General features: G+C 51.1%; 2 protein-coding genes and 1 long non-coding RNA gene across 7 annotated transcripts; 2 read left to right on the top strand and 1 right to left on the bottom strand.

The window, feature by feature from the left end:
• The first annotated feature begins 452 nt into the window (after nucleotides 1-452).
• On the top strand, nucleotides 453-13,570 carry BLVRB (biliverdin reductase B). The gene is made up of 5 exons (XM_026010012.2): nucleotides 453-678; nucleotides 8,108-8,272; nucleotides 8,409-8,498; nucleotides 9,980-10,108; nucleotides 13,323-13,570. The coding sequence occupies exons 1-5, from the start codon at nucleotides 600-602 to the stop codon at nucleotides 13,478-13,480; spliced, it is 621 nt and encodes a 206-aa protein (XP_025865797.2). The 5' UTR covers nucleotides 453-599; the 3' UTR covers nucleotides 13,481-13,570.
• A 1,968-nt stretch (nucleotides 13,571-15,538) lies between these two features.
• Nucleotides 15,539-19,427, top strand: SERTAD3 (SERTA domain containing 3). Of its 3 annotated transcripts, none has more exons than XM_026010017.2 (2): nucleotides 15,539-15,761; nucleotides 18,014-19,427. In XM_026010017.2, the coding sequence occupies exon 2, from the start codon at nucleotides 18,020-18,022 to the stop codon at nucleotides 18,614-18,616; it is 597 nt and encodes a 198-aa protein (XP_025865802.1). In that variant the 5' UTR covers nucleotides 15,539-15,761; nucleotides 18,014-18,019; the 3' UTR covers nucleotides 18,617-19,427. The 3 variants fall into 3 exon arrangements, with proteins under 3 accessions (XP_025865802.1, XP_025865799.1, XP_072608993.1); XM_026010014.2 differs by lacking the exon at nucleotides 15,539-15,761 and adding an exon at nucleotides 15,790-16,014; XM_072752892.1 differs by lacking the exon at nucleotides 15,539-15,761 and adding an exon at nucleotides 17,698-17,803.
• On the bottom strand, nucleotides 18,430-22,026 carry LOC140598269 (uncharacterized). Of its 3 annotated transcripts, none has more exons than XR_012000519.1 (4): nucleotides 21,778-22,026; nucleotides 21,229-21,398; nucleotides 19,486-19,543; nucleotides 18,430-18,564 (listed from the first exon to the last, which is right to left on the bottom strand). It is a non-coding gene; the product is annotated as an uncharacterized lncRNA (long non-coding RNA). The 3 variants fall into 3 exon arrangements; XR_012000518.1 differs by having other exon boundaries at nucleotides 21,836-22,026; XR_012000520.1 differs by having other exon boundaries at nucleotides 21,233-21,398; nucleotides 21,836-22,026.
• Nucleotides 22,027-22,540: the final 514 nt, after the last annotated feature.

The following is a 22,540-nucleotide window of genomic DNA, read 5'->3' as shown; positions in this document are numbered from 1 at the left end:
GTCACACACCGTCTCCTATTGTATTAACATAGTGCTACACAGAGAATGGCACATGGTGTCATCCACAATCTTGTTCTCCCTCGGGGTTACTCGCACAGTCCCACAGAGGCACAGGGGCACACACGGTTACAGTGTCACACCCTGCCTCACTTTCTACCCTAGTAGCTTCCGGAAAGCCTTGGGGCACAGTGTGAGTCCCCGGTCAGCGTCAGGCCCTAGGAGAGGGGGCGTGAGCTGGGAGAGGTCGGTGGGCGTGGCCCGAGCTTCGGCCCGCCCCCGGCTCGAGCGCAGAGGCGGGGCATCGGGCCCACCCACGCTCCGCCCAGCTGGCCGGATGCGGCCCCGCCTCCCGGGCTGAGCGGCAGGCGGAGGGGGCGGTGCTGGGCGGCCGGCGGAGGCGGGCAGCCTGCTGTCCCGCCCCCCGCGTTCTCCCCGGCTGGAGGCGTGGCCTGCTGGGCCCGCAGGGGGTGGGCGTGGCCTTCGGTGCCCGGCCCGCCCCGTCCCTCCCGCGCGAGAGGGACGGAGAAGGCGGCCCAGCAGCCAGTTGGTTCCCGCGCGTGGTGCAACTCCGTGGCCTCGCACCCCCACGACTCCGCAGAATGGCCGTCAAGAAGATTGCCATCTTCGGTGCCACGGGCAGGACCGGGCTCACCGCCCTGGCGCAGGCGGTGCAAGCAGGCATGAGCTGGGGCGGGCGGGGGATGTCACGGGGGGGGTGCACAGGCAGCGCATTAGGAAGGGGCACCCTGGGACCCGGGTGAGGCTGGTTGGGCCATCAGTGCTTTGGTTTGTGACCTAGGGGCAAGGCAGGTGGAACGGGGACAGAAGTGGGGGACGCTGTGAGATCCAATTTTATGTGAGTGCAAGGACTAGGGATTGGCCATGGGAGGCAGGGGGACTCCAGTGACAGGTTTAAATACCGTGCTCTTATGAAACGTTGAAATTGGGGTGGTGGTTAGCGCACCCAGCGAGGGCTTATACTAAGCCAGGGAGCGGCTTGCCTCCTAGCACCTACCGCTCTTCACCGGTATTAAATCCTCAGAGCGCTCATGTGCGGTGAGAAGGAGGATCGCCTCACTTGACAGAAGAGGAAACTGAGGCCCAGAAACTGACTTCCCCACTATCAGACAGCTGGAAAGTGGTGGTGTTGGGATTTGAACCCAACCTGTGCTCTTAACTGCCCAAAGTCCACCGGCTCCAGGCCTGGGTGCCAAGGCTGGAAGTTGAGAAGGCTGGGGGAGGAGTTGCTGTGAGCACCTAATGGAAAGAGGACAGCGAGCAGAGACATTGGTGAAGACTTGGGCGCTGGTCTTGGGAAAGTGGATGAGAGCTGGAAATTCTCGGTTGTCTCAGGAGAGGGGATAAACATCCCGCAGCCTCCCCTCCTGCCTCCGCCATTCAGACTTCACCAACCCTTCTTGAGGCCTGTGACTTCCAGATATAGGGCCCCACCCTTGCTAGCCTCAGAGACTCTGAAGATTTCGACTATCTGGGTGCCCCAACAGGGTGGAGGGTACCAGGATCCCACTCTCTGTAGTCTTGTAGCCCAGCCCACCCTCTTCAAAATTGCCTAACAGTTCCTCATCCCACCCACTACTCTCCCCTTCTCCAAGAAGACCTAGTAAGGATCTTGATTTGTTGGGGGACGGGGTGGGAGGAGAAAGAAATTTGTGGATAAGCATTTCTGGAGGAGGAAGTAAGAGGGAGAAGTTGAGAGATGCTGAGTCACCCTGAGGATGTGGATTCCCATGTTACTACCTTAACCTTAATCCTGAATTCCACTGAATTGCACTTGTCCACCCTGCTGGTCACCAGTGGGACTGCACCCCAGGGAATTGAGTGTTGAGGCCTCGGGGAGGCCCTTACTTTCTCCCGGTGGCTCTGACAAGTCTCTTAAGATCCACAGTGAACCTCTGAGCTTCCCTGTCCCCATCAGAAAAAGGAAACTCTAGCTTCATTGAGCTAGAGTTTTATTTACCTCAGTGATTCTGTAGGCTGGTACCAGCCTGCCCGCATTCAAATCCCAGCTCTACCACTTACCATTTACTACGTTGTCAAATCTCTTGTCATTTGTGTGCCTAGATAGCTGGAAAGTGGAGCTAAAACTAGTAGTACTTCCTGAGGGGTGCTAGCAATGATTAAGTGAGATAATATATGGGAAATTCATGGAACCGTGTCCAGTACATAGTTGGTGCCCAATAAGCCTTCTTTTGACTAAGTGAACTCATAGCCATGGCTTAGTTGCCTAAAATTCCCCCAATTTCTCCATCTTCAAAATAGGCATGTAATAATACCTTTTAGGCTTATTGCGATTTGGGGCTTTTCAAACGGTGGGTCATAGTGAGTTCTGAGATATACTTAATTGGTCGTAAAAGTGTCAGAGTGTATTGCATGTTGAATATTGGTTTTATGAAACTTCTTTCAATTATATATGCATGGATTTGTATGTACTAGGGTAGGCTTTGAAATCCATTTTGTACCGTGGGTTGAGATAAAAAAAAGCTTTTAAGGGGCATGATCTCTGCAACTTACTCTCAAATAGTTAAGAATAAACATATATATATATATACACACATACATACATATATATGTAACATATGTTTGTGTATAAATGTATTTATATACACATATATACAATTATGTATGTTATATATTATACACACACAAAGATAAAGCAAAAGCAAGCATGAGAATTGAGGTCTTACAACTTTCCTATATGTGTGAATTTATTTCAAAATGAAAAATTGACAGAAAAATATAAAATAAGGGATTTTTGGAAGTACCTTAAAGACATTCTTTTTTCTAAAGGTTAAAATCTGTGAATTCTAAACCACTATTGTTTGGGATGGTAGCCACTAGGTACATGCACATCTGGTTATTGAATTTTACATTTAAATGTGGATTGTGTTAAAAAAAATCTTGGAAAAAAAAATACCATTCATCTGTAGAAAGAGCTTAGCACAGCACTTGGCATATAAGTTTCTCAATAAATGTCACTAATCAGCAAAAATAGAACACTAATGGGCACCCTTTTACAGAGCCTGTGTCAAAGCTCTTACTCTCTAGGAGAATATTTTTCTCCCCCAGAATACCCACAACTTACTAGGGCCCACTTTAACCATTGGTAGTTAACCGATGCCCACACTGGCATCCTGGAAGCCCCCACTGTTCCCTGATGTGTGAGTACAACACAGGCTTTGTGTCATTCCCTTATGAAAGTTGGTCACACAGGATGGGGGCACTGGGCATTATTTACTTATGCATGAGAGACACACACAGAGAGAGAGGCAGAGACACAGGCAGAGGGAGAAGCAGGCTCCATGCAGGGAGCCCAATGCGAGACACGATCCCGGGACCCCAGGATCACGCCCTGAGCTGAAGGCAGATGCCCAACCGCTGAGCCACCCAGGCATCCCTTATCCATGCAGCTGATGGACATTGGATTGTTTCTATTTGGGGCCATTATGAATAATAATGCCCCTATGGACTTAAATGTACAAGTTTTGTGTGAATGTATGTTTTCATTTCTTTTGAGCATATACCTAGGAGTGGAAAGGCTGAGTCATATGGTAACTCTATGTTTATCCCTTTGAGGAACTACCAGACGGCTTTCCAAAGCAGCTGCATCATTCAATACACCCATCAGTAGTGTATGAGGGTTTCAATTTCTCCACATGTGCACCAACATTTATTGTCTGTCTATTCTAGTGGGTTTGAACTTGTATCTTGCTATGGTTTTTTTTTTATTATTTAATCTATTTATTCATGAGAGACACACAGAGAGAGGCAAACATAGGCGGAAGGAGAAGCAGGCTCCCTGTGGGGAGCCTGATGCAGGACTCAATCCAGGACCCTGGGGTCAGGACCTGATTCAAAGGCAGACACTCAACCACTGAGCCACCCAGGTGTCCCAGACTCACTGAATATTAAATGGCTTCTTGGAAAGCACCGAGAACAATCCTAGGTATACAGGAAGCGCTCAACTAATGTTGCCATTGGGTAGAACTGGTGGGTTTCTGGCTGTGGGGGTGGGGCTGGGTCCCCCCATGTGTATGGGTGTGTATGTGTAGCAGGCAAGGCTTGTGAGTGAACATGTGTCTCTGGCAGAAAAGGCTGGGTTCCACTCCCACCACACCAGAGCATGTTCTTCCCAGGCTCGGGGCCTCAGCTTCCCTAATCTGTTGTGGACGATCATGACATGGGTACAATTTGTCTGGACACCGTGACCCCTTGGCTAATTCAGCGGCTGGCTCTGGAGTGTGGAAAGGAGGGATCCCAGGTCCACTGAGCCACCCAGGTGTCCCTCTCATTGTGGTTTCGGTTTATATTTCCCTAATGACCAATGATGTTGAGTATCTTTCTGAGTATTCATTGGCCATTTGTGTATCCCCTTTGAAGAAGTCTATTCAGTTATTTTGCCCAATTTTTAATTGGGTTAGTCATCTTTTTATTACTTGTTGTAGTTCTTTATATAGTCTAAATACAAGTCCCTTACCAGATATATGACTTGCAAAAGTTTCCTCCCATTCTGTGGATTATCCTTTCACTTTCTCGATGGTGTCCTTGAAGCACACAAGTTCTTAATTTTGATGATATCAGTGTGTCTGTGTTTTCTTTTGTTGCTTGTGTTTTTCATGTCATAGCCAGGAAACTGTTGTCTAATTCAAGCTCACAAAGATTTATACTTACGTTTTTTCTAAGATTTTTAAAATAGTTTTAGCTCTCGCATTTAGGTCTTTGATCGTTTTGAGTTTATTTTCATATTTGGTGTGAGGTAAGGATCTGACCTCATTCTTTTTACAAATGCGTATCCAGTTGTCCCAGCACCATTTCTTGAAAAGACTATTTTTCCCCCATAGAATTGTCCTGGCACCCTTTCCAAAAGTCAACTGACTGCCTTAAACACTTAGATACATTATTTAAACCTACATTAACCTTGTAAGGTAGACTACTACTAGTGTCACTTTATAAATGAAGGTCCTAAGGCCAAGAGAGGCTAAGTGACTTGCCCATTGTCATACAGCTAGTTAGTGGTGGGGCTGTAACTCAAACCCAGGGTTACTTTGAGCATTAAATGAGTTAATATATGTAAAGTGTGTAAACATGATCCTTATTATCATCATCATTGTTCCAGAGTGTTCACATAACCCATCATTTGTTTTTTAATATTGCCTTTTGTTTATTTCTCTTACAAGTTCAGCAGTAGCTGGATTTGAAGGGAGATAGAGTCAATGAGATGAATTTAAAAAAATAATTTAAAAAAAAGCTCATCAGTATCTCAACGTTGGGAGCTGAAGGCGATACCAGAAACAGGTTTAATATTACTCTTTATTTTAATAATAGTCATGTGAAGGAGCTCTGGGTGCTGCCTTAGACAGTGGTGGCTTCTTTCGCAGCCTTTCTATCTGCTGGCATATGCTACTTCTGTTTTGCCAGGCACTTCCTGGAAGAATAATGCCTTCCCCACCCCCACCCCGGTTGTGATACGGGATTCTGGTAGGCCTTGGCTACCTGGGTGAACTGCTCCAGCTACTTGGCACAGTCCTGTCCGCAGTTCTCACATTCCCTCTGTTGACAGGTCTTCAACCTTTTCTGAATAAGTTGACAATTTTTTAAAAATATTTTATTTATTTATTCATGATAGACAGAGAGAGAGAGAGGCAGAGGCACAGGCAGAAGGAGAAGCAGGCCCCATGCCAGGAGCCCGACGCAGGACTCGATCCTGGGACTCCAGGATCACACCCTGGGCCAAAGGCAGGCGCTAAACCGCTGAGCCACCCAGGGATCCCCAGTTGACAATTTTCTTGATCAACTTCATAGTCTCTTCTCCATTGCATTTCTGCTTCTAACATGTGCGGAACATCCAATTCCTGGCATCCTGTGATGTGTCGCATCCTGGTGGAACTCCTGGTCGTAGTAGTAATACCTGTTCTTTGCATGCTACTGCTGTATAAACTCTCACTAGGGTTCTGGGCGGTTCGGAAGGAGGTCAAAGGCCTTCATCAAATATGAGGAGTGAAGGCCTGCGGTGAGGCACCAGCATGTGGCATTGGGGCTTGGGGTACATGCATACATGTCCTTGTCCAAGCTGTCCGGCATGGCGTTGGTATGGGGGCTCCACTCTCAAACGTGGGACCCTAGCCCATCATTTTTTTTTTTTTAAGATTTCATGTATTTATTCATGAGAGACACACAGAGAGAGCAGAGACATAGGCAGAGGGAGAAGCAGGCTCCCTGCGGGGAACCCAATGCAGGGCTTGACCCCAAGGACCCCAGGATCACGAACTGAGCCAAAGGCAGATGCTCAACCACTGAGCCACCCAGGTGCCCCCCCTTATTTGTTTTTGAAATACATGATGACAGAAGTGAAACACTTTTGTTTTTCCTTCTCTCATTTTCTGAATAATGAATCAATCAATTCTCTGATAGCTGTCTGTGATGTCCCATGAGGTTTCTCTGTTAGTTTATTATGAACTCACAGATTTTAAAGTATTTCATGTGTTTTGATTCTTTCTCATCAATATTCTTTTGAACAAATCATATTGTCCCTGATTTTTCCAATGAGAACCCCTTCAAGTGGCTCCTGTGTCCTTTCAGTATGGCCGCATCATTTGTTAAGCGCGGCCTTAGCAGCTGACAGTACAAGATATTCCAGGCTTGGAGCACTGGAATATATATATATATTTCCAGGCTCATCTTGTCCTTTCCCTGTCGCAGGCCAGCAATCAGCCCTTTCTCAAAGGAGCTCTGGTTCACTTACCACAAGGATGATATGTAGAGGCTGTCTTAGTGAGCTTGGGCTGCTATGACAAAATAGCATAGACTGGTGGCTTAAACAATAGACATTTGTTTCTCATTGTTCTGGAGACTGAGAAGTCCAAGATAAGGTATCAATCTTAAAAAAAAAAAAAAAAAAAAAAGAGTCAGATGCTTAACTGACCAGGCCACTCAGATGCTCTTCTTCCTCTTCTTGTAAAAGACACTAACCCCTTCATGGGGCCCCACCTTCATGACCTCATCAAAACCTAATTACCTCCCAAAGGCCCCATCTCCCAATACCCTCACATTGGAAGTTAGGGCTTTAGTATATGAATTTGGTGGGGTTGGGGAGGCATAAACATTTAGTCCATAACGGAGACAATTAATCATTTTTTTTCTTTTTTTTAAGAATTATTTATTCAGGGACACCTGGGTGGCTCAGTGGTTGAGAATCTACCTTTGGTTCAGGGCATGATCCCAGGGTCCTGGGATCGAGTCCCACATCGGGCTCCCTCGGTGGAGCCTGCTTCTCCCTCTGCCTGTGCCTCTGCCTCTCTCTGTCTCTCATGAATAAATAAATAAAATCTTAAAGAAAAAAATTATTTATTTACTTGACAGAGAGAGAGAGAGAGGAGAAGAAGAAATAGGCAGAGCTGAAGGCAGAGTGAGAGGGAGAAGCAGACTCCCCGTTGAGCAGAGAACCAAATGCCGGGCTCTATCCCAGGACCTTGAGATCATGACCTGAGCCATAGGCAGATGCTTAACCACTTGAGCCACCCATGTGTCCCCTAATAATTTTTTTACATCATCATTTCCATACACTCAAACATTAACATATTTTGCCATTGTTTAGAACAAAGGAAGAAACATGTTGGTCGGAAACCTTAAAATGGGTGTGTATGTGTGGGACACAGAGTTACTCAAAATTCTTTGGGGAGAAGATGTTCAAAAGAAGATGTTCAAAATCCTTAATGACCACTTTAACCCGGCCCAACCCTTCAGAAGTAGGCCTGGGGTCCAGTCCCAGCATTGGGCAACCTTTGGGCAACTCACATCTTCTACTGTACCTCTAGGTTTCCTCCAGGACCATGGATGGGGGGCATAGATCAGTGTGATGCCAGGCTTTAACCTTTTACTTGCTGGAGAGTGGAGAAGTCTGGGGCATGCTGGCGCGGGGGTCCTTAGTGGCAGGGTATTTATGACCCAGCATGAAGGGTATTGTCCCATCACCGGGGACCTGGGGGATGGATTTGAGGGTTTGTGGCACCCTCCCGGACCCAGCCCCTGGAGCCTGGGGGTGCCAGCCCACAAGCCCACTGACCTGCCTCCCTGCCTTCTTTGCCCACAGGTTACGAGGTGACAGTGCTGGTGCGGGACGCCTCCAGGCTGCCCCCAGAGGGGCCCCAGCCGGCCCACGTAGTAGTGGGTGACGTTCTGAATGCGGCTGATGTAGACAAGACTGTGGCCGGACAGGATGCTGTCATCGTGCTGCTGGGCACCCGCAATGACCTCAGTACTGGGCCCCCTCTCTGCCCACGGCCCACCCCCGTGCCTCGGCCCCCAGCACCACCCCCGCCCCCGGCCCCGCCCCTGCCACCCCTGCCACCACCGCCACCTGCTAGTGACAGCCACTCTCTATCCCCTCTAAGGTCCTACCACAGTTATGTCCGAGGGCACCCGGAACATTGTGATGGCCATGAAGGCCCATGGCGTGGACAAGGTCGTGGCCTGCACCTCGGGTGGGTGGCGGGTCATAGGGATGGGACTGAAGGGGGGGTAGGCAGTGGACAGGCAGCCAAAGGGCTTCTGCCAAGTGGCATCAGAGCCATCCCAAGTTGAGGATTTATTGAGCACTAACATGAACCTTCCCAGGTGATGCCAGGACACAGTGGTGACCAGTACAGCCCTGCGCCCTGCATTCAGGGGTCTCATAGATGGGACGGAAGTAGTGAACACGCCCATCATTTCACATGACAGGCCAGAATAGTCAGGGCCAAGATGCAGGGGCACAGGCAGAGGGATCAGGGTCCTAATCGGAGAAGCCCAGCAGCGGCACTGGACCCAGCCTGAGGGGGAAGGGAGAGCCTCCTAGAGGAAATGACAGAGCCGGGCATACACAGCCAGGTCTCTACCCTCACAGAGCTCCCCATTTACGAGGAGATGGGCATTAAACAACTGGCTGCCTCGAATAACCCAAGATGGGGTACAGGGTTCATACAGGAACAGTTAAGGCTAACAGCATTTATTAGCACTTACGATGTGCTAGGTGCCATCTGAGTGCCTAGGGATGAATGCCACTGAATCCTCACAAAATTCTGAGTGTTTATGCTCCTAGTGGCACATGGTAGGCGCTCAGTTAATAGTAACTGTTCTTTTTTTTTTTTTTTTAAGATTTTTATCTATTTATTAATGAGAGACACATACAGAGAGAGGCGAGACATAGGAAGAGGGAGAAGCAGACTCCTCAAGGGGAGCCCAGGACCACACCCTGGGCTGAAGGCAGATGCTCAACCACTGAGCCATCCAGGCGTCCCAATAGTAGCTGTTCTTATGCCTCCCTTGGATGGAAGGCCATGGAGGTGCAAGGAGGCCCACCAGCTGACCTGAGTTCACACAGCTTGTGGCTGGCACAGCAGGCTGTGAAACCAGGCTGTCTTGTCTCTATGGTCTCCACGCCTTGCCCCTGTGTCTCATCCTCCCCAGGAAGGGAAGCAACCTGAGGGAGGGCAGAGGGATCAGCAGTTGTGAAGACTCGGAGGTGGGAGTGAGGCTGGGGCAGCGTGCGAAGGGGAGAATGTTGGGTGCTGAGGTCAGGACGCTGATGGCACCAGATCTTGTGGGGCCTTAGAGGCTCTGGTGGGGACTCTGCTTTCACCCTGAGTGAGACACAGCCACAGACACAGCTCTGACCCTCTGGATGTGCACAGGCTCCATCTGGCTGCATGTGGGGAGCAGACTGTGGGGGTAGAGGCAGGCAGTCCAGGGAGGAGGCTGCTGTCACCATCCTGATAGAAGGTAACCAGACAGGAGCAGGTGGGGAGAGAAGGGGTGAGCCCTTCTATGGCCATCAGACAGGAGGCTGGGACAGGCTGGGAGGCCTATCCATTGGAAGGCAATGGATAGCCCATATAGGGTTTTGTCCTGGCATAAGCCCAGCAGGGTGTGTTGCCTGGCCATCTGTCCTCAAGCATTGGCTCACTGTGCCCTGTGTCCCCCCCAGCCTTCCTTCTGTGGGACCCGTCCAAGGTGCCACCACAACTTCAGGCTGTGACCGATGACCACATCCGGATGCACAAGGTGCTGCAGGAATCGGGCCTGAAGTATGTGGCTGTGATGCCACCACACATAGGTGAGTGGGACTGGGACTTGCAGCAGGGTCACCAATAGCCAGCCCCCTCCTGTGTGCTGGGGAGACCTGCCAGGCCTATCCTGGCCAGTGTAAAATCGCAGATGTTCGTCTTACACTTTCTATCCTCTTTCCTGCTTGATCTTTATCCCCTTTCTAACACCCTTTCAGCTCTCTCTGTTGAGCCAACCACCCCAAATTGAGAAATGTAAAACCACAACCCATTATTATTATTATTATTATTATTATTATTATTATTATGTTAGTGGAGCTAGCCCATATTCAAGGGATGGGGGACTCACCTTTCACCACATGGAGCATATCATTCTCTATTTTATTTAGTGGGTGTTTTATCACTAAAATGTCAACTCTTTGAAGGCATGGATTTTGTCTTGTTTTTGATCACAACTATGTTTCCCAGTGCCCAGAACAGGGCTTAGCATAGAGTAGATGCTCAGTAAATATTTGTTGGATGAACGAATCCAGGGGGACCATGCTTCACAGTGGCATCGTGGAGAGAAACAGTAAACTACACCTACACCCTCTTCTCTCCCAGGTCTGGAATCCGTCTGGAGAGAGACACAGAGTCAGACGCAAGGAGACGTTCATTTGTTCATTCATTCATTCAACATGTCTCTTGAATAGGGAGTGCGTGCCCTTACAGGCACTGGTGACACAGTGTATTCTCATGAGGCTCACATTTCTGCCAGGGAGACAAGGAAGCTAGATGTTCTTTCTGTTAGGTCTGCTGCGGGGAATGGAGAAACTATAAAGCACAGAGAAGGGAGTAATGGGGAGCCATTTATGGAGCACAGATTCCCTAAAGAGATGGTCTCACACACTGAGGGAAGGAGGCAGATGAGGGTGAACTGCGATAAGGGAACAGCAGCGTGGAAGCCCAAAGGCCCAAAGGCCAGACATTTGTATCTCCTTCACATTTGTCTGCTCACTGCAAGAGCAGTTCTTTTTTTTTTTTTTTTTTTTTTTTAAGATTTTGTTTATTTATTTGAAAGGAGAGACAGACAGACAGACAGAGAATACCAGTGGGGTAGGGGGAGGAACAGAGAGGGAGAAGCAGACTTCCCACTGAGCAGGGAGCCTGACACTGGGGCTCTATCCCAGGACCCCGAGATCATGACCTGAAGTGAAGGCAGATGTCAAACCCACTGAGCCACTCAGGTGCCCCTGCTTTGCCCTCTGCCTCCTGGGGCCCCTGACCTGACAGGAAGAGGCATACACCTTCTAGAGAGTCAAAGAAGGTTCAGTTCATGGCCCTATTGGGACTAGAATCCTCAGCTTTGAATCGACAGCAGTGAGGCCCCGTGGTGGAGAAGCTGGGTGGGAATCCCAGCCCTAGCATCATGTGGACTTCAGGCCTGTGGCCTCTGAGCTTTGTTTTTCTTATCTCTGAACAGATAAGTGATATTATTTCTTGACCTCCTGGGTTTGAAGTGAAGCCCAGATACATCATGCCTAAAAATTATTTAACATAGAGTACCTTTCTTTAGTTTTTTTTTCCTTTTTTTTTTTTTTTTAAGATTTTATTTAATTACTCATGAGAGACAGAGAGAGGCAGAGACATAGGCAGAGGGAGGAGAAGCAGGCTCCATGCAAGGAGCCCGATGCAGGACTCGATCCAGGGACTCCAAGATCAAGCCCTGAGCTGAAAGCAGATGCTCAACCACTGAGCCACTCAGGCATCCCAGTTTTTCTTTTTCTTTTCTTTTCTTTTCTTTTTTTTTTTTTTTTGGTAGTATGTGTGTAAAAACTGAGATCTCCAGGAAATTTGAAGAAATTAAAGGTTTATGAATATCCATAAATCCTTCATCTAGAATCAATTAACATTTTGCCCTGTTTGCTTTATCATTTATGCATGCATCCAATGTTTATATGTGAATACATGTGTAGTATATATATTTTTATAGTGTGTGTATATTTATTTATTTATTTCAACGTCCCCTCCCCGCAAAATCATGATCTGACCAAGGATCATGTGTTTAGTTGCCATGTCACCTTGAATCTAGAACAATCTTCCATCTCATTTTTTAAAAATATGTCTCATGGGGCGCCTGGGTGGCTCAGTTAAGTGTCTGCCTTCAGCTCCAGTCATGGTCTTGGGGTTCTGGGACTGAGCCCCACCTAGGGCTCCCTGCTCAGCAGGAAGTCTGCTTCTCCCTCTCCCTCTGCTGCTCCCCTTGCTTGTGCTCTCTGTCAAATGAATAAATAAAATCTTTTTTAAAATAATAAAATAGGGGATCCCTGGGTGGCGCAGCGGTTTGGCGCCTGCCTTTGGCCCAGGGCGCAATCCTGGAGACCCGGGATCGAATCCCACGTCGGGCTCCCGGTGCATGGAGCCTATTTCCCCCTCTGCCTGTGTCTCTGCCTCTCTCTCTCTCTCTGTGACTATCATAAATAAAAAAAAAAAAAATTAAAATAATAAAATAGGGACACCCGCACCAGTACGCTCCAAACGATTCTAAGTTAAGTTGGTCACAGTCAGAGATTTTTAATTATCATAATGAAGCCAACAGATGCCCTCCTACTGGCCAACTTATGCCTCCAGACGGAAGGACCTAGAGAAAATCTAGCCTTTGCTACTGGGAAGTCACCCTTTGCAATTTGCAACCCTGGGAAGTGACTCTTTCCAGATTCAGTTTGCCCATCTGTAAAATTGAATTAATAATAGTTCCTAGCCTATTCCCTGCTTTCTCTCCCTGTAACATACTGTCTATTTCACTCTCTTTATTTGTTGCCTTTTCCCAGCTAATGTCTGCATGCAAAGGGCAGGGATTCTTATTCATTTGGTTCCTTGCTGGGTGCCCAGCCCCTGACACATAACAGCTGTCAATAAGGATTTGTCAAATGGATCAAATAAGGGGTATAGACTGGCGTCCTGCACATGGGAAGAGTTTGATACATCATGGACTTTTTTTTTTTTTTTTTAAGATTGATTTTATTCATGAGAGAGACAGAGAGAGAGGCACAGACACAGGTAGAGGGAGAAGCAGGCTCCTCACGGGGAGCCCGATGGGGGACTTGATCCCAGTTCCCGGCATCACGCCTTGAGCCGAAGGCTCAACCCCTAAGCCACTCAGGTGTCCCACATTGTGGACTCTTATGCCCTCTGGGCTGGGCACATTGTAAGCACCCTGGAGCGACCACGTGTTGTGGGAAGGGGAAAGGACCTCAGCTTCACCCAGTGTCTTTACACTTTCAGGAGACCAGCCGCTGACAGGGGCCTACACAGTAACCCTGGATGGACGCGGGCCCTCCAGGGTCATCTCCAAACATGACCTGGGCCACTTCATGCTGAGCTGCCTCACCACCGATAAGTACAACGGGCACTGCACCTACCCCTCCCACCAGTACGACTAGGGGCTCTGACCCTGTCCAGGAGGACAGCATTCTGGCGAACGGAGAACAGAGGAAAGAAGCAATAAATCTTGAGTCAAGAGCTTCAAATTATTCTAGAAGCCCCAACTCTGTGACTCTTTCATCTGTCCAGTTTTGTCTGGGTGATTCAGTGTTTCTATCTGCCTCTGTGTAAGATTTTCACTCATTTCCTCGTCTAGCCCTGTGCTAGAGACCAAGGGAGGACCCAGGGGGCAATCTTACCTTCACAGATCTCACGGTCCTGCGAGGAAGACACCCCAGCCCACGACAGTCACAACCCAGAGTGGCCACAGCTCCGAAGGAGGAAGCCCAGAGGGCTGAGGGAGCTACCTGACCCAGCTTGAGGAGCCAACAAGTTAATAATACTTTGCTCCAAGGGGAGGAGTGGTCATCCCCAAGAGGCTGTTACATGGAAGCTAACCTGTGCAGAATCATTGTAAAAAGCCTGAGCTTTATTCTGAGGTTCTGTGCAAGGAGTGGAGCAGGAGAGAGGTGGGGTGAGGGGCACAGCCAGGTTTGTGTTTTATAAAGCTGCCCTTGGCTGCCGTGTGAATGTGGATCAGAGGCGTGCAAGAGTAAGGGCTGGAGCCCCAGGGTACCAAGACGGAGGCCTTGAGTGGGGCCCGAGGGTGGGCATGAGCAGAATGGACAGTCCACGATGGAGAGGAGAGAGACACCCAGAAAGAAGCATAGAGCCGGAACCTGGAGACAGGGTTAGAGTGGGGCCATGGTGAGAAGGGGAGCCCTGGAAGAGGGGCAGGTTTGGGAGGGGGAGGGGAAAGAATGATCCCTTCCTCATCCTGTCCTTTTTTGGAATCTACTGTCCCCTGCCCATGTTCCCCAGAGACACCTTTCCCTGGTCTGAGTGAGCCAGTCCTCTCTCCCTATTTCCAGCTTCCCCCACCTACCCACCCAACATCTTTTCCCTTCTCCTCAAAAAAATAGTAATTCCATTCCAATCCTATATTGCTTCTGCAAGCAGCAGGATGACTGGTTGACAAATTCCAACCGGTAATAACTGGTCTGAGGAGCCTAACTCCCGTCGCAGGGGTAGCCTGGAGAAAACAGCCTCCCTCCCTCCTCTTGGTGAAACGTGGGGGTGGGGCATTACTGACTGGTTCAGGCTTTCAGGGCACTAGCGCTGTTTTTTTCCTGCCCTCTTTCTCTTTCTGTCACATAGGCATTTAATGTGCCTTCTTTGTGTCCAGCCATGTGCTAGGTGGTGCTATGGACCAAGCGCTGGGCGACCCAGATACAGCCTTGGTGCCTGCAGGGCCCACAGTCCCCACGGTGGGCGCCCAGGTCCAGGAATGGAAGGCATGGGCAGAGGGGTCAGGGCCAGCACGGGGGAAGCCCGGGACACGGGACACGGGAGCAGCCCAGAATGGGGGGCCGAACCCACTCTGGAGCATCAAAGGAGGGCTTCTGGGAGGAGGAAACTTTTGAGAGGAGTTCTGGGGAGAGGGGGCGGCCTGGGAATTGAAGGATGTGGGAAGCAAGTTTAAAGATCCAGAGGCCCTTTATTGCCATTTTTGAGGACTTGCTATGGTACCTAAAACACTGGGGATAAGGCAGGGAAGAAAACAGACAAAAATCTCAGGGTTTACGGTGGTGGCGGGCCCTCGAAGTCATTTTGGAAAAATGGAAACTCAATCACTGGGGCCGCCTCGCAGGAGGCGAGGAGCGAGGAGGAGTGTGCATCAGGCCAGACCGTGAAGGGCTTTGTGGAAAAAGGGAGGAGCTGGGACTTTGTCCCCAGGGCAGTGGCGAGCAAGGAACGAGTTCCCAGCCGTGGAGGTGCCATCCCTCCTGAGCGACGAAGGATGGGGCGCCGGGGGTGGGAGGGGAGGCGGCAGGAGAGACGACCGCAGGACGTGCGGCGAAGTCCTGAGGCTGAAGAAAGAGGCCGCGGGGCAAACTGTTGGGGGGGCAGGAAGACGGGAACCCGGCTGCGATCGCCCAGGCAACGTAGGCCGCGCCGAGCTATTGGCTGGTCTTGAGCTGCGTCATCCTCCGCCCCGCAGCGTCCGCCCTCGGAGCCCCGGGGGCGCGGCCTCCGCCAGCGGGGAGGGGAGGGGCGTGCCAAGCAGCCTCGCCCTCGGACGGGGGTCCTCAGCTGCTCTAAAGGGATCGCAGGGAGAAGGCTGACGGTTTTGGAGCGAGGACCGTGACTGCGGAGAAGGAAGCGGCTCTGACGTCCTCGCCGCCCTCCGCCCTAGAGACGAGGCCCCGCCCCCCCGGGCCGGTCGGAATCCTTTAAAAGGTCCCGGGTGGAAGGAAAGGGGAGGGCGGGGCGGGCGTCTCCTGGCGACCGGCCGGTGGCTCCGCCCAGCCAATCCTCGCCCCGCGGCGGGCAGGACTCCAGCCAATCGCGGCTCGCGGTTCGGGTCCGGGGCGGGGCTGGGTGGGCCGGAGGCCAGACCGAGAGGCCCTGGGGAGGTGAGCGAGGCTGCTACTCAGCCCTGGTGGTGCTGCGGTCGGTCCGGGACTTGGTCGTTGCGAACCTGGTGGCTAAGGTGAGAGAGAGAGAGAGAAGGGCCACCCGGCTTGAGATTCGCCTTGGCTTAGGGGAGGTGGAGACGCGCCCCCGAGAGTTGTGAGGGCGGGGTCTGGGCGTGGGTCGGGGGGGTGCAGATGAGGGTGACTGAGAGGGTAGGTGGGGTTTGGGGGCTGGAGACTGAATTCGAGATCCTGGCCTGAAGGCGAAGTTGTTGGGGGCAGTATCTTCAAGTGGAGGGACTTTGAAGCTGGGACCCAGGGTGTTTGGAGAAGCGAGAGAGCCAAGGAAGGAACTTCTGGGGCAGGAAATCTGAAGATTAGGACAATTCGGGTCCCCCGGGCGGGTTGAATTCGGGGCTCGAGTGCTCTGGAAAAAGGGTGAGGGGTTGGGGCTGGGATCCCGGACCTTTGGAAAAGCGAGAGAACTACGTGCAAGGGATCTGGGTGAGGGAGGCGCAGTGGCGGAGAGGAGGTGCTGAGAGTCCCGCGTTCAGGTCTTAGAGTCAGAGGGAGAGTTTGGAGGTGAAGTCGAAAGGCGTTTGAAAGACGGGAGAATAGGGGAAAGTGGACGGGTGAAGGTATCAAAATTAGTCCCCCGAACGGAGTAGGTCGGAGAGCACTTGTAGTTCTTGAGCGACGTGTTGGGGCCTTGGGTCTCTGGACCCGAGAGCAGTTTGGGGGAAGAATCTAGGGCCTTCTTGGGGTTCGAAGGACCGGGAGAAAGCAGTCTTAGGGCCGAAGACTGGAGTGGGGGAGGGGCGCTCCGGGCGTGGAGCTTAGACCCGCCGCCCTGGAGGCAGCGGAGGGCGGGGCTCGGCAAGCGCCGGGCAGCTGGACGTCCGGGTTCCCTTCCCCCACCTGCCCCGGGCCCTTGTGCGCATGCCCTGAGGGAGGGCGGGGGAGAGTCCGCCCTGTGGCGTGCGGAGCCCTCTGGGGATTGTAGTGCACGCTCCGTGTCACCGCACGTGCCGGGCGGCTCTGGGCCCACATTTCCCAGAAGCCCCTGGGCTAAATGGTTGCGGGCCGGGATGCTGAATGGAGATCCGTGGAGGGGGGCGGAGCCTGGCGTGAGTCGAGTTTTAGCAAGTTTTCCTATGGGGCGCGCTTTGGGGGAAGCGGAAGGAGCGGTAGAGAGGAGGGAGGCTCTTGGGAGTGCTTCCAGTCGGTTAGGAACGGGACAAGGGAAGAAATAGCCTCCCTGAAGCGCCCGAGTGGCTCAGTCCGTTAAGTGACTTCGGCTCAGGTCAGGATCTCGGTCCTGGGATGGAGCCCTGGTTCCAGCTCCGCGGTCTACGGGGAGTCTGCTTCTCTCAACCCCTCTCTCCCCATCCCCCGCGCTCGCTCTCTCAAATAAATAAAATCTTTTTTTTACAGAGAAGAAATATCCTCCCTGTGAAAAGAGTCTGGACAAATACATGTCCTACAGGGCTCCAGGTGACTGGAGTATAATAGGCAGTTAATCGATAAAAATATTGAATGAAAAAAAAATATTGAATGAATATGTTGGTTAAGGTTAACTGTAGATGGGCCCCGTGCATATTACACGTGGGATCTCCTTGAGAATACGGGGAGAATTTTTACAATCCTCATTTTACCGAAGGAAACAGACCCAGAGAGGTGATGTCTGTAACTTACAAAGATCAAGCAGGGGAGCAGTGTCAAGGGCAGAATTCAAACCCAGGTTTCCCTGCCTCCAGTCCAGGTCCACGTACTCCACACCTGTCCTGTGTGACACTTTGGAGGAGAGGAGTATTGTAGAAAGAACAGCTTTGTGACTTGAATCGGGATCCTTGTCTTGGAGATGAGGTAATTGAGTCCCAAGGAGGCAAATTCACTGTTCACCACCACACAGGCAACCCAGCTATGTTTCAGTCCAGATCTTGTTCTCTTCATCATTTTCTTCTAGTCCTTTTAATCTCCTCTGCAGCCCTACAGGATTCACATTATGCCCATTTTATAGATTTGGGATTTGTACTAGCCCCGCTGCGTCTGACTTGCCCCCACTTATCTCTACAGGGCATCATGGTAGGAGGCTTGAAGAGGAAACACTCAGATTTAGAGGAGGAAGAGGAGGATGAGAAATGGGACTGGGGTCCAGCAGGCCTGAGGAGCTACCAGCAAGCCCTGCTTCGAATCTCCTTAGACAAAGTCCAGAGAAGCCTGGGCCCCCGAGCACCCAGCCTACGCAGGCATGTCCTCATCCACAATACCCTCCAGCAGCTCCAGGCCGCGCTCTGCCTGGCTCCAGCACCTGCCTTGCCCCCTGAGCCCCTCTTCTTGGGCGAAGAGGACTTCTCCCTGTCAGCCACCATCGGCTCTATTCTCAGGGAACTGGAGACGTCCATGGACGAGACAGAGCCCCCTCAGAATCCAGTGGCTCCTCCAGGCCCCCAGAACGAAGTGCTGCCCCAGCCTGATCCAGTCTTCTTAGAAGCCCTGAGCTCCCGGTACCTGGGGGACTCTGGTCTGGATGACTTCTTTCTGGACATTGACACATCTGCAGTGGAGAAGGAGCCTGCACCGGCCCCACCAGAGCCTCCTCACAACCTCTTCTGTGCCCCAGGGTCCTGGGAGTGGAATGAACTAGATCACATTATGGAAATCATTCTGGGGTCCTGAAACTTTGACTGGGGGGCTCTTTTCCTCATCCTAGCCTCAGTGGGCTGGATTCCTGGATGCAACTCCGTGTGTGTGTGTGTGTGTGTGTGTGTGTGTTGGTGGGGGCTCTACACCGTGACTCTGGCCTCCTTTCATCCCATTTCAGGGTTCCACAAACCATCTTGCATGTGTGTGTGTCTGGTTACCACAACCTTCTGTGAAGGTGGGTTTTCCTGAAGTAATTTATCTGTTCCAAATGCCTTAACGCGACTCTGTTTCAGGGAGTCTGATTTCCCACTTCCCACATCTCTTCTGCCCTTCCTTCCAGTTCCTACTCCCCTTGTGACCACTGGGGCCTCAGGGAAGATAAAGCTGGGCCTGACAGATGATGACTGGGATATGCTGCCTGGTTGCTATGGGAACTCAGATTTTGCCTCTTGCACCTCAAGGGAGCAGGAGGGGCTGGCCTCCTCCCCCCAAAGGTCAAGCCCCCACCTCTTTGGCAAGACCCCAGTCCCAGCAGTCTCCTGATTCATAACCAGGCCGGACCACGTGCAATAGGGTGGAAACCAAACCGCTCCATGCCGCGTTATTTAAAAGAAAGGCGGGTTTTGTGGTGGGTTTTGTTTTTGTTTTTTTGGTTGTTTGTAATTACTTTTTTTTTTTTAATAAAAGTATTTTGGGAGGGGTGGTGTTGCCTAAAAGTTTCTAAACTTTCATTGGGTCAGTGGGAGGGACCTGGTAAGCTCCCTGGACACCTGTACCCTTTACCTGCCGAAGTGAGGGCAGGCATATTATTAAACATAATATTTGCTGAGTCCTTTTAAGAGTACTATTCTATCCACTTTGTTTTAATTAAGTCACTTAATCTTCGTGATAATATTTGTTACCTGGTTTTACATGGGAGGAACCTCAAGCTCAGGGGCCAAATCGTTGCTCTGGGTCACACTGCAAGAAAAACAAGGACCAGGGAGTTAGGACTCTTAAGTTGTCCTCCAGAGACTGGTTCTTCACTATTTGTTTTTTCTTCTTGGCAAACTTAGAGTCCCTAGCCACGTGGATGCACACAGGAGGGAGAAACAGTCCCATGCATTAACCAAAAAGATAGGTCACTTTTAGCACTTAAAAAGTCATTCCTTTCATTGTATGTAATGTATTGCTAGAGCCCCTAGTGGAAAAAAAAGGCTCAGGGCATCCCTGGTGGCCCAGCGGTTTAGCACCGCCTTCAGCCCAGGGCGTGATCCTGGAGACCCTGCAAGAAGCCTGCTTCTCCCTCTGCCTGTATCTCTGCTCTTCTCTGTGTCTCTCTTGAATAAATAAAATATTTAAAAAAATTTTAAAAAGGCTCAGAGATAGCCAGCATTAAGAGAGCTTTCTAAGGGCCCCTGGGTGGCTCAATTAAGCGTCTGCCTTTGCCTCAGGTCAGAATTTCAGAGTCCTGGGATGGAGCTCCATGTTGAGCACCCTGCTGAGCAGGGGGCCTGCCTCTCCCTCTGCCACTCCCCTGGCTTATGCTTGCTGTCTCTCAAGAAAAAAAAATTTAAAACTATTTTTTAAAAAAGTAAACTTTTCTAGAAAAATGTTGACCAGACAGAAGTTACAGTGCTAAGGATTTACTTGGGAGGTACAAGCCCAGGCTGGTGAGTGGAGAAAAGAGGGAGGCCCAGGGAGATGCAATGTGATACATCCCTGCACTGGCTAAGTCTCTGCAGAGACCTTTGAAGCCTTAGCAGGTGAGTTTACACAGCATTAGGGACTTTTTCTGGAAGGTCTGCAAAGAGGAACCATGCCAGGGTGGAGTCCACAGGCCAGGAAAGGGGGATTTTTGCCTGTGCTTTCAGGTCCAAAGCCAAGATTCTTGCCCTGAGAGGGGCTTTGCGTCAAAGTCTAAAAGCCCTGGGGTAGCTGACAGATGGGTGCCAAGCAGAAGAGACGGTCATGAGAACCTCAAGGTGCATATGTTTCAATATGGATGCCCATTGGATTATGTCTTATCCCTACTTAAAAGTCTCTGACTTCAAAACCCCAACTTCACCAGGGCCTGTAAGACATAACCTTGCTCCTAACTTTGCAATTTAATCTCCCACTCTGCCTCACCTCCAGTCACATTGGTCTCATTTGACCCCAAGTTCATCTGCCCCAGGGCCTTTGCACTTGTTAGTGGCCCAGAGGACATTTCCCCTATAGCTTCACCAAATCAAATGCCCCCTTCTCAGAGTGGCCTTCCCTACCCTGAGTATCTCAACATGTCCAGGTGCACCCCACACACACACACCACACTCTGATTTTCTTAGTAGCAGTTATCCTATCTCAAGTTATTTATTACCTATTTATGACTAGCCTCCTGGTCTATTAGCAACTCTGAGAGGGAGGAGTTTTGCTGGTCTTAGCCTAGCTGTATGCCCAGTGCCTAGAACTATGCTCAGTACGGGTGTGCACTCAAAAACAATTATTTTTGCTATTGTTGAAAAAATGAACTCCTGACTTCACAACCCTCAACTCTCTCCCTTTTACCTCTCTGAATTCATCCTCACACCAACCCCCACCCCACCACTCCTGTGCTCCAGCTTATACCATTCTCTACAGTTCTTCAGACACACCAGCATGTCCCAACCTTAAGCCTGCAGTAATACCTGCCTCACTGAGCAATTGCATAAGCCACGAAAAGGAGGACCTGATGTACCCCAAGGATTCCAATTGTCACTCGAATGTATTAAGTTCCTACTATGGGCCTAGTCCTCTTCCAGGCGTGGGAATAAAACACACAGCTCTTGCTCTCATACAGCATCGTAGTGGGGGAAGGCTGAAATAGACACAAAAATAAGTAAAATATGCAATCTGATAAATGCTATACCGAAAAAGAAAGCAGAAAAGTGATGGATGGGGGTGTTGCTACTTAAATGAGATGGCCAAAGAAGGCCTCACTGACAAGGTGACATTTGAGTAAAGACCTGAAGGAGGTGAGAAATGAGTCAACGTCAGTCTGTAGAGGAATAATCCTGGCAGAGGTAACAGTGAGTGCAAAGGCCCTGAGGTCGGAGCACAAGTGGAGTGTTTGCTGGACCCTGAGAGGTCAGTGTACAGGAAGGGGAGCAGAGTGTACAGGAAGGGGGCATCCTAGGAGACGAGGTGAATGAGATGTAGGGTCTTATGGGTGTCCCACAGGAAGGACTGAGCCTTACCGGATGAGATGAATCCATGGAAGGCTGCTGAGCAGAGGAGGGATGAGACCTCACTCACCTTTTAACAGGCCCTCTTTGCCCCACAGATAACCGAGTGAAAAGGCATCCTGTAGCTTGCTAGTAGCACAGTGGGGGGCAGCTTAAGGAGCACCCCCACTTTCCAGATAAACTGAGGCTCGGAGAGGCCCAGCTCTTGCCGGGTTGAAGAACTGAGAGAAGTGGAGAGGCCTGGCCCGCACAGTGACCGGGTCTGTCGGAGGGCAGAGTCCACCCTCCCCAAACCGCCCGCCTCCCGCCCGCGGCGAGGGCGGGGGCGGGGGCGGCTGGTGGGATGGGGCGCGGCCGCCTCGGGGGCGTGGCCGCGGCAGGCCCCGCCCACCTGCCCCTCCCCCCGGAGCTGGCGGCGCGGCAGAACGCCCCGCGGGCGGCGGCGGCGGCGGCGGGAGCCGGCCCGGCGCCTGCTGGCTCCCCAGAGGCCGGGTGCGGCGGCCGGCCGGGGGCGGGCGCGCCCCTCCCCCTTCCCCGCGGGCGGAGGCTCCTCCCCGGGCCTGCCGGGCACGCCGGCTGGCTTCTGGTTTCATTTCCCAAGGCCTGAGCTCTCTCCCTTTCCCTTCCCCCAGCCCTTTGAATTCCTGGCTCCTTCTGCGCTTTCTGGTCTCAGCTCCGGGGTCACCTCCTCAGGGACGCTCCCCTGGACCACCCTGGCACAGGCCTCCCTAGTCTCCGTCCCTATATTGTTTTCTTCAAGGCACTGAACGGAGAC

Source organism: Vulpes vulpes, chromosome 1, assembly GCF_048418805.1.
Source record: "Vulpes vulpes isolate BD-2025 chromosome 1, VulVul3, whole genome shotgun sequence".
NCBI classification, from domain to species: Eukaryota; Metazoa; Chordata; class Mammalia; order Carnivora; family Canidae; genus Vulpes; species Vulpes vulpes.
Note: the sequence above shows the minus strand (reverse complement) of the source record. Positions and strands in the feature narration are given on the sequence as shown.